General features: G+C 43.2%; 1 protein-coding gene across 2 annotated transcripts in view; it reads right to left on the bottom strand.

Annotated features, from left to right (window-relative positions):
- Positions 1-2,978: 2,978 nt before the first annotated feature.
- Positions 2,979-14,354, bottom strand: part of TBC1D8B (TBC1 domain family member 8B) — a 33,044-nt gene continuing 21,668 nt past the window's right edge. Inside the window, exons 13-21 of one of the 2 annotated variants that reach the window (XM_064159568.1) lie at positions 13,771-13,900; positions 10,449-10,547; positions 9,210-9,278; positions 7,907-8,147; positions 6,423-6,488; positions 6,036-6,119; positions 5,133-5,189; positions 4,725-4,822; positions 2,979-4,557 (exon numbers count right to left, since the gene is read on the bottom strand). In XM_064159568.1, coding sequence (XP_064015638.1) covers positions 4,147-4,557; positions 4,725-4,822; positions 5,133-5,189; positions 6,036-6,119; positions 6,423-6,488; positions 7,907-8,147; positions 9,210-9,278; positions 10,449-10,547; positions 13,771-13,900 — 1,255 coding nt within the window. In that variant the 3' untranslated portion in view covers positions 2,979-4,146. Of the gene's footprint in view, positions 4,558-4,724; positions 4,823-5,132; positions 5,190-6,035; positions 6,120-6,422; positions 6,489-7,906; positions 8,148-9,209; positions 9,279-10,448; positions 10,548-13,754; positions 13,901-14,354 lie in introns of those variants that run through there. The other variant, XM_064159569.1, reaches the window with a different exon arrangement.

Raw genomic sequence — 14,354 nt, 5'->3', positions numbered from 1 at the left:
TGTATAAAAAGCCAACCTGCCAACACAAAGGCGTTGCCTGCTTGGTAAAGTGACAAAGCCACAGGAAAAAAGCCAAGCTAGACTTTTTTCCCTGGAAACAAAGTGGAGTACTTCGTTTTCGCTGTAGGTAACAACTGCAATCCCAAGCAAGAACTCTGCATGGTACTAGTGGCTAAGAAACACCTAATAAAATCATCACACAGCTATTTCTTGATCACTATGGTAGCAAACTCTTCTAGAAACACATCGTTATCTAGACAGCGTGCTGGAATGGACAGAGAGTGCCTTTTCTGCAGCCACTGATGCTGCAAGCATGCCCACGGCCCAGGAAATGCCACGGCTTGAACTGCAAACAGTTCTTGCCCGTGGTGGAAAGGGGCTTATATTTTTATTACTATCAGTTGAGCTGTTCCCTCTTCTCATATGCTTCAGCCTTGACCTCAGCACACAAGATGTCATGCAGCCAGCACTCTGTGGTGGTCAAGACTGCCACCGTCCACCTGGCTCACAGGGACTGGTGACAGGCTCCCGAAGCAGCACGTTCTGAATCTCGGGGACCATGACAGCTCCGCTGGCCCTCCCCTGGGCTAGCCATTGTGTTTGACAAAAGGCATCCGATGTGCACAACAACAATCATGGCCTAGACACTCGCAAGCACTGTGCAGTGCACGCTGGCAGCCACTGAGTGTTTCAGGGTAAACAACCATGGCAGAGCTGCCAAGTCACACTGGTGACACTGCAGCAGATAGGGCAAAGTTAAAACTGCATAAACAGCATCACTAGTTTTAGCAATCTCTGGCTTACAACAATTTTGTAATGAATGATACATTTGTTTCTTCCAACCAACAAAACCCAAACACCACCACCCCCCACCCCAAAAAAAAAAAAAAGGATAAAAAAGGAGAACCAAAGGCAGAGAACTTCACCAAAAAACGTTACAGAAATAAACCCCAAACCCCACCAGACAGCCAAAATGACACATCAGTAATTAACCACACTCTTTCCTGGTTGTGAATGAACTGGTCAGAGTTCAAAACCACTTCTAAAACCTTCCAAGTTGCAGTCTTGAATGGAAAGTCCCCGCCTTGGGAGGTAGCTGAGTAACTCTGGGTCAGACACTGCTACCATCAGACTCCCTGCTGGCACTTCTGCTCAGTTCCCAGCTACGTGCGGCAGATGACGTCTTGCAACAGCAGCATGCATGCCTGCAGCCTCCTAATGCAACGTGGTGTGGAGCTGGGGTCATCTGCATCACCAGGAACTTCAGATGGCCGAAAAGATGTATCACATAGGGATCTTTGTTCCTGATTATCCTTGGCTTTAAAGTCAAGGCACCACCCTTAGGCATGGAAGAGAGAGCTTTTATTCTTGCTCTAACTCGCACAATCCCAACTAAGCCTGCACGTATTTGTTAGCCAGTTATCTCCACACTGGGAGAAGGAAGGAAAGGAGCAAGCTTCCTAACTCCAGAATTACTCTAGCACAAGCAAAGCACAACTGCCCCTCAGTGTTACTGTGGAATTAGCCCAGCAAACACATCTTTTGGGAGTAGCTGGCATTTGCTACGTCTAACTCTCTCCAAAGGATAAACTTGTGATCCACAGGCTCCAAAAGGAAGAGAACGTTGCCAGTCAGGCAGTTGCCTTAGTGCCGTCAGCCTGCTGGAAGCCACCCTGCTGCACCCACCATCCTGCTGAGGCTCAGTGCCTGGCCACCCTGACTAGTCTTGCTGGATCAATCCACAGGAGTGGTTTAAAGACGCTGCCCTTTTTTTTTTGGTGGTGGGGGGGGAAGAAATATAAACACCCTGAACAGAAAACAGATGCAGTTAATAACACTTAGTGTTCCTCTATACGGCATAACTTCTCACCTTAAATCTCTGTGTGTGTGTGTCTGTAAATATGTATGCTGGCAATCTCTCTGTACAAAGATGTGATAGCTGGCAAGAGCTGCTACCTAACTGGCACTGGCTCTGCAGTCTCTTTGTATAAGCTTCAGAATTGTCCTGTCTTGTGCTTGGTGCAATGAGACTCAGAGGCAACCCATGAGGGTTTGATGTTCAGGCAGGCATAGAGTGGGTTGAGTTGGAAGCATCATCTAGCTCCAACTAGCAGTGTGGAGCTCTGACCACCATTCTTTTGGGTCTTTAACCTGTGAGTTAGTCAGAGGGGACAAGGGAAAAGATGATGTCAACTGTCAACCAACAGAAGTGGCATTTTTAAAAGGTGCTCAGTTTTGCATAACCAAACCAAGTAATGTCACAAGGTTATTGCATTTTGCAGGTTACATCAGTATTGTCTTCTGTATTTAGATCTTAGCATCTTGGTTCTCAACCAAAACCCATCAAGTTGCAAGACTCTCGTATTTCTGTGCTACCTTGCTTACAAAACGCTCACAGCTTTGACTACTTCTTGAAATAAACAATATCCATTCCAGACCTACTAAGACTTTTTGGATGGGCAGCTGCATCTGTTTTCATGGAGCTTCATTCATTTTGGCATGGCTATTTGCAGAAGAATTACTCACTGAGCAAACCTTATCTGAGTACGTCCTGGATTAGAACACTGTCGGCTGCATTGTATTTCTAAAGCATTAGTAAACCAGTGAGTAAAGACATTTTAGAAGTAACACAGTGATGCCCTATTTTTGCCTCAGAAGTGTATCCACAGGAATGGATTAAATTAGCTCTTACATTTTATGCATAAAAATACAAATCAGTGTTCTATTGTATCAAGTGTAATCATTCTGAGAAGGCAGCTGAAGAAAAGCTTCCTCACTTCTCACATATATGGGGATTTATATAGGTTTTGGAGTTACAGTTCATTCAATAAAACTTTATCTTACATTGATACCTGAGAGTATGGGGGATAGTAGAAGAAATAATTCATGAATTCATTGCTCCTGATCAAAACTGTACTCTTCAGAAGCAGCATGGGACCATCAACACCAATTGCAATGATGTTATTTTACCAAAGGAGTATACCACAAGGTAGAATTTCATTTTATTCTTCACTCATATTAGTATTGCAAGAAAAACCTCAGTGAGGATACCACATCCTTTCTGCTTCTTTACAAAAACATGCACAGTACAAAAATAACACTGTTCTGCAGAGAAAGACTGCCATATAGGCTTTAGAAATAGCTATTTTTAACTAGTTTAGCAGAAAGCCCCAGTTTAGGTTGCTATTGCTAAAATACAAGCTCTTTCTCTAAATCCGTTCTAGCTTTAGCCACTGAAGGTTCAGGGTCAACATTTAACAGCACTAATACTGGCAGAGCCTTCACAGGATCTTTACTATATTGTTTTGCATACATTAGAAAATTCAAGCCAGATTCCAGAGGATTTTCTTGTTTCCACGAATTCTGGCAGATAGAGAAATATTACAGCAGCAATAATCTAAAGAGTTATTGAAAAGAAAAAATAATTGCTAGGTTGAGATATGGACCCAGGGTAGACAAAGGAGCACCTGCAATAGGTCCCTAGCAGTTCAGCAGTCAGCATGCAGTTAATCGTGAAGCAGCTAAAGATGTTTTGGACTTGGGCTTTCCCAACACAAGCAAAACTTGATTTCAACAATCTATACTAGATTTTTAACCTGTGTGCAGCCTGGATGACCAAACAAGCTCCATCCTTTGCACCTTCATTGCAGGAGGATGGCTATGAAGATGGGAAAGAGAATGTGTATGCAGGCTGAGCTAGAAGAGCAGGAAACCACTTGTTTGCTGCAAAAACTGAGGCGTGGGTTGGGAGGATGCAGTCTGCAAACTGCTGACCACAGGCTGGAATCTGCAAGCGTCCATGACCAGAGGAACTGACAGTTGGACAACTTTCCTCTCTAGCAACTGTCATTCAGATAGGTTTGCAACAGTCACATTCAGTATATCCAAGCAATGATGCATATTTTAATAACATGAAAATGACACTTCATTGTTCAGTCCTTTTTTTCAAGGTGAACCTTATGTACAATGCAAGAAAGTGATTGTGCTTCAAGCTATTTTTATTTACATTACATACCAGTAACCTGATATTTAAAGCTAACTCTTCAAACTCTGCTCCCTATGTAAACACCAGACTCAGCTTCCATGTTGGCAACCTCCATTTCTAAGTGCTTTATGTAGTTAATCCAAAGCCAAAGGTAAAGCAAGTTACACTCTGGTTCTTGCTTTAAGCTGTAAATTTTTAGCACTCTCTATTTTAAGTTTTATGCTGTGAGGCTTCTCAAAAAATCTCACAAAGGCTGGCTCGTTTAATAAGGATGCCAGAATCTGTTCAAAGGCAAAAGACCATTCGTGGCTCCCACTCAAGCTCTGTGCTCTACTGCTGTCAGTCTGCTCGGAGCTGCTTTCAGTCTTCTCCTTCCCGGGCACTTCAGCAGGTGCCTCCGTAGCGGCAGCTGGGCTTTCCACTGGTGATGTGGGACTCTGCAGCTTTCTCCCGACTTCTTCCATTTTCAGCAGGAGGCTGGTAACCACTGCTATAGCCCGGTACAACAGCTCCTCCTCAGGATCCCCGTGGAACAGGTTGTACAGCGTTTTTGAGAACTGGATGAACTGAGACTACAGAGAGATGCAGAAGAGACTGTTCAGAGTACAGCAACATAACTGTCCATCATAACTGTCCATAACTGTGAAAGTCTGACACATAAGGGATCCTACAAATCCTTTAGAAAGCTACCAACAGATCTTAAAGTCAAAGAGACTGAAATAAGACCCAGACAGTTTACCTGATTCATTCTTGGCAAATCCTTAATGCTTTCTTCTTTTTTAGTAAGTTCATCTTGCCATTGCTTCAGATACGCCTGGATATCAACCTTCCCCTTCCCTTTTTGACAAAAAAAAAACAACAAAGAAGTGAACAAAGAAGAACTGAGAGCTTCCCACCAGGGATGATGAGCAAAAGAAGTGGCATCCTTAGCGTCATTCCTTCTCAGTGGAGTGGTGGTGCCAAGGACTCAAGAGAGTGAGAGTTTACATTACCCTCTTGCCCCCAGAACCATACTTATAGAAGTGGCTATAACATTAGCACTGTCACAGAGATGAAGTTACTCAGCACACTTTGTCATCATGCACTTTCTTAGCTCTGCTCCCTCCAAAGAATAGTGGTTACCGAATGAGCCTCCAGGATTCCTTACCTCTTTCTGGGCTGGCCTTTAAAGAGTCACTTTCAAGACTATCCCCGACAGATGAAGCTACAGCATAGGAGAAGCAAAAGGAGAAGTTATTTATTTGAGAAATAAATGGTTCATTTCATTATATCAAAAATCCCTTCCTTAAGAAGCAAGATCATCAACAGTCCCTGTGTTCTCAACACAGGTTAGGCCAACATGAAACCACGTGGTAAGATTTGTATACTTTAAAAGCAGAAGCCATCATGAGGTCGAGATCACAAAAGAAAAAGCAATCAATTAGATCAAGCAAATAATCTTTGTATTGTCCATGGCCCATGTCTTGAGCAGTGGTGAGATCAGCACCCCTATATTACAGATAAGGTACTTTTGCCAAGTGTTAAAAGACAAAAGGATCTGTCTTCCAAAGAAGCAAAACTGCACAGCTTTCCAAACACTATTTTATCATCTCATAAACTTACACCTCACAAAACATTTTTCAGCTTACTTGCTTTAAAATGGAAGCAAAGGATTTTAAACGTTTGCTTATGTGCCTCAAAATAATTATGGATTTGCATATTTTACTTCTTGAGGTAGGAAATATCATCCCTTCGTGCCCTGAATGCAAAGGTGAAACGGTCACCACTTCAACAACCACTGCAACAGGCTGCCTACTATGCTGAAAAATGCTGACACTCCCCTACTGAACACCCTTTGCAGTCAACCATCAGAATAGCTATCCACACATTCTGCACTATTTGATGGCAATGTAACCATCTGCAGAAGCTCTTCACAGAAGATTCTTGTTAACAATGACATGATTTACTGTATTTACTACTTTCCAAAAGACAGCTCCCCCCACTTTTCACCACGAGTTAGATAGACTCCTTCTAATATTCTGCAGGCAAAGCCTTGCACTGTGGAGCTTACCAGTGAGTTGACTGAAGTGTATCAGCTCTTCTTTTGAAAGATCATCACCTTTAGAGGGGCTCAGAGATTCTACTTCAGTAAATGCTGCAATACATGAATGAATAAAGAGGTTCTGAGGCACTCAAGCATTACCAAAGCTGTGATAAGAACCAAAAGCTTTGTACAGACAAAAGATCCCTGTGAAGAGAAATGCTGGTGGAGCAGACTAAGTTCTCCCCAGAGAACAGATCACTCAAGAAGAAACACACATCCACATTACAGCTATTGGGTTGTGTTGTTGCCAGGACTGATGACAACAGAAAGAAAAGCTAAGGAGTAAAAAAAACACATGCAAGGATTTTACAAGCCAGAAAAAGGCCTCCCCAAATGCCATCTCCTCTCACTTACCTGGAGGAATGTGCAACTTGAAAAGAAGCTTGAGTTTGTCAGTGAAGCTTCCATTATACATGGTATCTGTCAGAGGGAAGAGGCAAGACAGTCTGTTCAACTGGACCAAACTTGGAAAAGTTCTTTTTGCCTAAACAAATACAACCCAGGGAGGTTGGAACTGGACATGTATCGTATCTTAGAGGGAGTACAATTAGACATGAAGACTAAGGAAGGCACTTTCACCTGCAGCAGAGCCTGAGGTTTGCCTGCACTGAGGGACAAACACTAACGTGACTTGTTCCACTGAGACCACAGTACCAAAGAAATACAGCACTGATCTCTGCTCAGTATTTTCCCTTAAATTGTTGTTTCCTGAACTATTCTTCTTTGAAAACAAGATAAACAGAGTCATAACTTTCAGTTCCCCAGAGATGCAGGAGCACATTTGTCCACTTGCATGGTCTGTGTATGAGGTGGTTTAGCATGAGGAAGCATTTGTCATCAACCATACAGGCTGGGCAATGAGATCAGAACACTTCCTAATTTTCTGCTATTTTGTTGATAAAGCTATATTTAAATTTAATCTCAATCAGGAGATTTTTCTCCAGGGCATTAAGACCTCAGAAAGGTTACTACCTTATAAAGCCCTCAGCCATTTCATGGTGAAACGAGAGTCAAAGAAGAGCACAGTTCTGTAACTTGAAAGTCTTTATCATTCACCTAAATAGTGTAGCTTCCACTTTCAAACTTATAGATATACTTTGAGTACTTGGGTTGCCATTTGAACAGTCTTTGCATTTAGAATCACACAACTGAGAGAGCAGGCAGGTGACCATTCTCAGGTACTCAGCACTGGTGAGGCCACACTGTATTGTGCTCAGCTCTGGGCCTCTCACTACAGGATGGACATTGAGGTGCTGGTTTGTGTACAGAGAAGGGCAACAAGGCTCCTCAAGGGTCTGGAGCACATGGCCTGCCAGGAGTGTCTGAGGCCACTGGGGCTGTTGTCTGAGGCTGAGAGGGGACCTTATATCATACTCTACAACAACCTGGAGGCTGGAGCAAGAAGGGGGCCAGCCTCCTCTCCTTGGTGACAAGTAACAGGACTACAGGCACAGTTACAAGCTGCATCAGGGAAGGTTCAGACTGGCTGTTAGGAAATGATTCTTCACTGAAAGGGTTCTCAGACATTGGAATGGCTTGTCCAGGGCAGTGGTGGAGTGACCATCTCTGGGGGCATCCAAGTGTCCTATAGACCTGGCACTCAGGGACACGGTTTTAGTTTTGACCCTTTTGGTGCTGGGTTGAGGGCTGGACTGGATGGTCTTTGAGATCTCCTGCCGCCAGATATACTGTGTGATTAAAATCAGCTATCTGACCCGAGGTTAAAAGGCTAGTCTCCTTAGGCTCTTATATGGTGTCTGGAAGGTGGCACATTCCAGGACTACTCCACAATGGGAGTTCCCTTATGAGTGTGCTACATGTCCAAGTGGTTCTCATACCAAGGACACAGGCAAATTGCTTGAAGTTTATAAGGCAGTGGGAGCTCTCATCCATCAGTCTGAATGTCCACAGCGCAAGGGAGTCTCTGTTGGCACAGTGTGACCAGGGGCTCAGGAGGTGGCAGAGGAGCCTGAACTGCTGGCAGTCAATCCGATACTGCTCAAGATAGGGCAGGCTGGCATCATGATGCTGCAAGGCAGGACTGTTGACATTCCAGTAACAGGAAAGAAAGTGCTCCTTCTGCAAAGGGGAGATGAAATGTTAGCTTTCCTCCAACAGCAGCTGCCTCCCAGCGAAAGACCTGGCAAGCTACCTATGCACTTGGATTTAAAGCTGACAGCTGAAACTTGCGCTCAGTCTAGCTTTTACCTCGCCTAGTTAAAAGCGTTTCACACCCATAAGCGAGCCCATTGTTACGCTGGGTCTTTGGTGAGCCGGGAACGTGGTACATCGTCCTGGGGTGCTGTATACCCAAAATCCCTCTCCCTCTGCGGTGCGAATGGGGGAGCAAAAGGCGCGAAATGACCTGCTCCGGCCCCGCCCCCTCCCCCCGGCCCCGCAGCCGCGCAGCGGGGGCGCACGAGGCCCTTCGGCACGCGGGGCGCCCGCGCAGCGCCCGCGCTGGGCTCGGGCTGTGATTGGCTGTGCCCCTCGCGCCCGGGCAGCGGTCACTGCTCTCTGCCTGGGAAGGGCATCACCGCCGGGGCTGGGGCGCTCCCCGCCGTGAGGCGCTCCCCGCCTCACAGTTCTCTCCTCCCTGCCTGCATACACCCTGCAACAAAGAGGCCCCTGGTGCTCCCAAGGACAGGCCCTGAGGGGCAGGGCTGTCTCTGCTTCGGCTTCCACCGTTAGCGCCCTTTGTGCAGGCTCGATAGCCCTTAACGATCCTTGGACGGCCTCTGAAAGAGAGCGAGGGGGACAAGCATCCGGACCGCCCTTCCTGTCAGACAGCCTCACCTGTGAGTAAACCTTTCGGCTTAATAGTGAGGGATGCTCAGCCTTTTCCAGCTCCCGACTTCCAAACTAGTCAAATCTACCGATGGTATCCTTATAGCAGGCACTTAGTGCCATGGTCTAGTTGACTGGACAGGGCTGGGTGATAGGTTGGACTGGATGATCTTGGAGGTCTCTTCCAACCTGGTTGATTCTATGATTCTATGATTCTATAGGTCTTCTGAACCTAACTGCTAATTAGAACTAAATTAATGTCTGTATGTAGTTTTGGGAAAACAAAATAACTCTGTTTTTGTATATATTCCTGACTGGGCAGCATTAATTCCCTGCCTCCACAACACACATTACCTTAAACAACTCGTAAAGCTCTTCAAGATCACTGGGGCTGAATTTTACATCCTGGGACACAACACGCAGCTAAAACGTAATTAAGAGAAAATTAAGTAATGAGTCTTCCCTTTTTGAAGTAAGCCTGTAAAATAAAGCTACAGGAGACTTAAGCTTACATTAAAATTGACCATTCCAGGTTTTGGCATGTTACAATTATGAGTAAGAAACAGAGCTGCTTTTTAAAAGCAGTCAGAAGGTTATAAACTGAAAGAAATTCTTTCTCCCCACAAAAAGGAAGTTTAAAGTGAGTGTCACATTACTTGTATACACTGAGCCTACACTATGAAACTTGGCAGATAAAACTCAATTATTTATCATTCTATGTAACACAGAGCTTGCTTTATAAGGGGCAAATGCATGTACAACTCTCCAGAGTCAGGTTGAACCCTCATTTTTCAAATAATTAAAAAAGAAAAGGTTCACAGCTTTTAAAAGCAAAAGTCCCCTACAAGACCAAGTTCCACCTTCACAATATATATATTGCATAAAATTAAGCCCAGCAGTTATCACCTTAGCACAACCAATGTCATTTAGCATCACTTGCTACAAGCCACATTAACCACAGAAAGAAAAACAGACTTCTATTAACATCCATTACTGGAAATGAGACACTAAAGAAAACAGGCAAAGGAAGCACCTTGCAACCTCCCATCTTCATTCAAGAGTCTGAACCTCGTGGAAAACACTGGCAGCTGAAGAGCTACCACATCATGCATGCACTACTGGACATTCACACCCACCAGAGACAAAAAACTAACCCTTGTTGACCACAGTACAATCATCTCTTCAGAGACATTTGGCATTGCTTCCCTGAGTAAAAATGCAGGCAATGAAGCACTTCACTGTAGCACTGTGGACATTTTACAGTGTTCTGTGCCTCTGAGAGAAATGCATCAACAGTTTAACAACAACAAATGGAAATAAAGGTCAGCTTATTAATGCAAAATGTCAGAGAGATGCCAGCCTTAGAAGTTGTCTGTGATGGTGTTTCTTGTAGCACAAGGCCACAAGGTCCTGCTGTCATTCACAGGGTGAAACCACACAGGCCAAACCTCGGCTAACACACCCTGCAGACCAGAGGGATTTCAGTATATAAAATCCTGCATCTGGCCCTGGAAAGTGTAGCTCTTCTGATAAAATTAATTCCCTTTTGGCAAATTCTCAGAAGGAAGGGTTTAGCTCTTCCAAGTGACTCACCACATTCTGTTTGGTTGTAGCTTCTAATGTCTGGATCACATAAAGCCTGTTCCTGCAGCGCATGCTCTCAACATCCTCATAGCGAATATCACCATATCTCTAAGAAGAAAGGCATTGCTTCATGAAATTGACTGTTGTTAAGGTACAGCTAAGTAAGTATTTTTGTCCTTCTGGCACCTAAGTACAATACAAGCATGGGCACAAAGGAAGATCCCAGAAACTCTGAGGACAAAAAAATAATTTATTAAAGCACTAACACTCCTCCTAACCTACACGAAAAGGCAGGGCTGATGGGAAAAGTAGAACTTGGAGTATCTCAGTGCATAGGAAGACAAAGGAAGGGATTTTACCCCACTCTGCTATCACATGGTGACTAACAGGATAGCAAAGTCTGAGATACGTTAACAAGGCTTGAAGTTCACTCTAGTGAACTTTAGAAATCAGCTGAATTAATTTCTGAACCGTTCCTAGGCATCTCAGGGACTTCTGAAGGACAGGGAAGGTATCTGAACATAAAATAGAATAATTTACCTTTAAGGAAAAGTTGTCAAAAACCAAACAGAAATTCCCAGAGAAATGATGGAACAACATATTACATTCCACAAAGAAGCCAATAAAATAAACCAAAATGGGCCAACACTCTTTATCATAATCGTGTTCAATCATTTGAATTTCCTCCTATGAGGAAGTTCAGCATGCACGACAGAAACAGTGAATAGGATCCATAACTACTTCTGTAAGATTTTTGATGCTCTCCAGCAACACATAGAACCAGGAAGACAGGGCCTGACCACAATCACTGTGTGTCATGTTCACGACTGTTTCTTATAACATAGTTTTGAGAACAAATAAGCAATAAACAACCAAACTAGGCAGGATCTTCAGATGTTTCGTTCCTACTTTTAGCAAGACTTTAAACAAGGTATGAAAAACTGCAATACAGCCATAGAGACTGAGCACTAAAGCTTTGATGTTAGAGGAACTGCTTGTGCTGAGACTAAGGAAAAAATAAAATCAGACCTGAAAGGGTAAAAGCTGAACAATCTAATATCAAAAAGGAGCTGCAGAGAAAGCTGCAGTTGACTACTCTCAATAGTGCTTTACGAGCATCCAAGAGGAACTACACTGGATATTAGGATATTTTCTGACAGGCAGAGAAACCCAACAATGAGCTGAAGTTTTTGCAGATTCTCTTTTGTTGAGTTTTAACATTAGACATTTTTCAAGGATGACCTGAGTGTTTGCTGGGAAAGGAGTTGAATTGGCTGACCTCTGGATTTTTCTTCCACAACTGTATCACTGTGTTCCTGTGAAGACCACTACCAGCATACTTCTGACTTGGAATAAAGAGGAAGCAGAGAGAAACTGCAACTCTGAGTCATAACTCATTCACTGGTCTTGCTTCTGGGCACCGATATTGTGCAATGGCCTCAGCATGACTATAAATAAGATGTATAATTTAACTCTGAATTAGTGTGATGTGATAAAATGCTACACATTCTTCCAATCCCTAGTTAAGCACATCTTCTTCATACCTGACTAGACTGCCAAATAGTGTTGCATTTGTGCCTGAGTCATAAAGGCATGAAACATGATTTTTAAAAATCAGCTCCATACTTTTTCACTTAATCTCATGAATCTTGTGAAGACCCATGCAAAGCAACACTATCACAAAGACATCTCTGTTCACTTATTCATGATTTGTAACTGGACCTATCTGCAGAGTGACCATGCTCCACTGCAGCAATCTTCCCCTTGCAAAATTTGGTTTATTTCCACAGTAAAGTGAAATAAAACCATCCACTGGAACAGAACTGTGTTGAAATTAACTGTCTGGTCAAAATGGGAAGCAGGAAATTGACTCTCCCATTGTATCAGCAGTTCTTCAACAAGGAGTTGTGAAACTTAGCAGCACTGAAGAAATTCATGGCATCCAGAAAAGGGTTATGAGATAGAAATGGGTATACATGCCTAAGAATGGGGCTGACAGCTTAGAACTGTGAGATTCAGGCTTAAGGATCTTGCCAAATTAGCATTCAAAAGCCTTATCAAATCAGAGGCTATGGCATTGGTCCCATTGCCTAACTGCAAAGGCAGGAGATGAGGGAAGGGAGTTTCTTTTGTTCTGTCTTTCAGTAATGATTTTATCTCTGTGAAACTTTCAGCTTACACTTCTGAATGCAATGTTCTTTATTCTGTGAGCATTCATCCTCATTATGAGGTCTCCCTAGGACAAGAAAGGCCCATAATAGCTTGCAACTGTTCTTAGAACAATCTTAAAGCACTTTACAACCAGTTCTTCAGTGTAACATTCTTGTGAAACAGTAGTGATAGCAGAAGTACAGACTTTTTAATACAATTAGCACAAGGCTTTGAAGGTACTTTAAGAGAACGTGAATGTCTTGTCTTTGTGCACCCCACTAAAGGCACGCCCTCTTCTTAGTAAAAAATCAAAGGAGACAATTATTAAGTTAGATTATCTTTTTTAAGTTAAGGCCAGGACATTTTCCCAAACTTAATGTATTGTGGGTCGTTCACTAGAAACATGACAAAGGCTCAGAAAAGTATCCTATAGATAAAAGAATTCAGATAATGGAAAAAATAAAATGTGAACAAATCTCTTCTCTCAGCTTCCCTTTAATTTCAGATGGGCTGAGCAGAAACCTATCTACAAATGGATTAATAGCCTGATACAAATCATGTCAAGGAAGGAAACATCTTGTGAAAAACCGAGGACAAAAGGAGAAAGAGAAGCTAGTTGTATTTCCTCCCCAGTGCAGAGCTGCAAAACTAGATGCTGCAGAAATAAAACTTGCAAATTTAAAAGGCAGTGCTCAAAGATCATAACTGGTTTTCCTGATGCATCTCTAAACAGTCATTTAACCCATATACTAAACTACTTAGGCACACAGTTTCCTGCAGGGGTGGTTATGTCAAATGTCACCACTCTCCGCAATGTGCAGCCATCAGTCTCAACTTAGTGAATGTGAGGGCTGTTTCTGCTGTACTTTGTCATTTAATTGACACACAGATCATGTCAACGAGGGACAGTAATACATGAACTGGGGTAAACCTCAGGAAGTCCTCTCAGGACAGCCTAGCAAGCACATTCCAAGCATTAAAAAAAAATAAATCAAAAAACAAAACAGTTCCATAACCTACAAGGTCACAGTGAGGATCAACAAAGCGCAGGGCCCCGTTTCAGCCAGTCTAGACAGCTTTTCTACCCTAGTTTGTACATTACAGCTGCACTGTTTTTAAAGTAGCCCATGCAATGTAAACACTGCACAGGATGTGAAAACATACCCACAAGAACACATACTTCATTTGACTCTCGGATCAAATCAGTAATGTCCACTTTTGGATGGTCACTCTTCGTATCACCAAGGCTGGAGCCCTGCTGCACAGCTGGAGGCAAAGGACTGTCTTTGTTAGTGACACTGTCAAAAAATCTGCACAAAGCAAACACACAAGAAATGAGCAGGAATACTTCATTACAACAGAATGACTAACATCAGCATCTACTAAAGAGAATGTGAAATAAAATATACCAACATGTGTAGCACAAATCTGCTGTAGTAGTAACAAAGATAAATGCAGGAACTTGCTATCCAGAGAAGTTGTGGAGCTTCTAGCTTTGGGAATTTTTAAAACCCAGCTAGCCAATAACATGGCTGACTTCATCTGGGCTAGCAATAATCCTCTTCTGAGTGGAAAGCTAGCCTAAAGACTACTAAGGTCACTTCCACTCAGCACTCCTCTGGCTCTCTAATCCATCTAGAAAGGTTGTACTGCACAAACAGGAAAGCAGAAGAGAGGCTTGAACTGACCTGTGACCAAGGCAACCTTAATTCCTGCCCAAGTGTAAGCCAAGCCAAGACCTATTCATCACAACTACACAACCAG

The sequence above is a fragment of the Pogoniulus pusillus genome, chromosome 19, assembly GCF_015220805.1.
Source record: "Pogoniulus pusillus isolate bPogPus1 chromosome 19, bPogPus1.pri, whole genome shotgun sequence".
Taxonomy (NCBI): Eukaryota; Metazoa; Chordata; class Aves; order Piciformes; family Lybiidae; genus Pogoniulus; species Pogoniulus pusillus.
The sequence above is the reverse complement of the archived record's forward strand: the minus strand, read 5'-3'. Positions and strand labels throughout refer to the sequence as shown.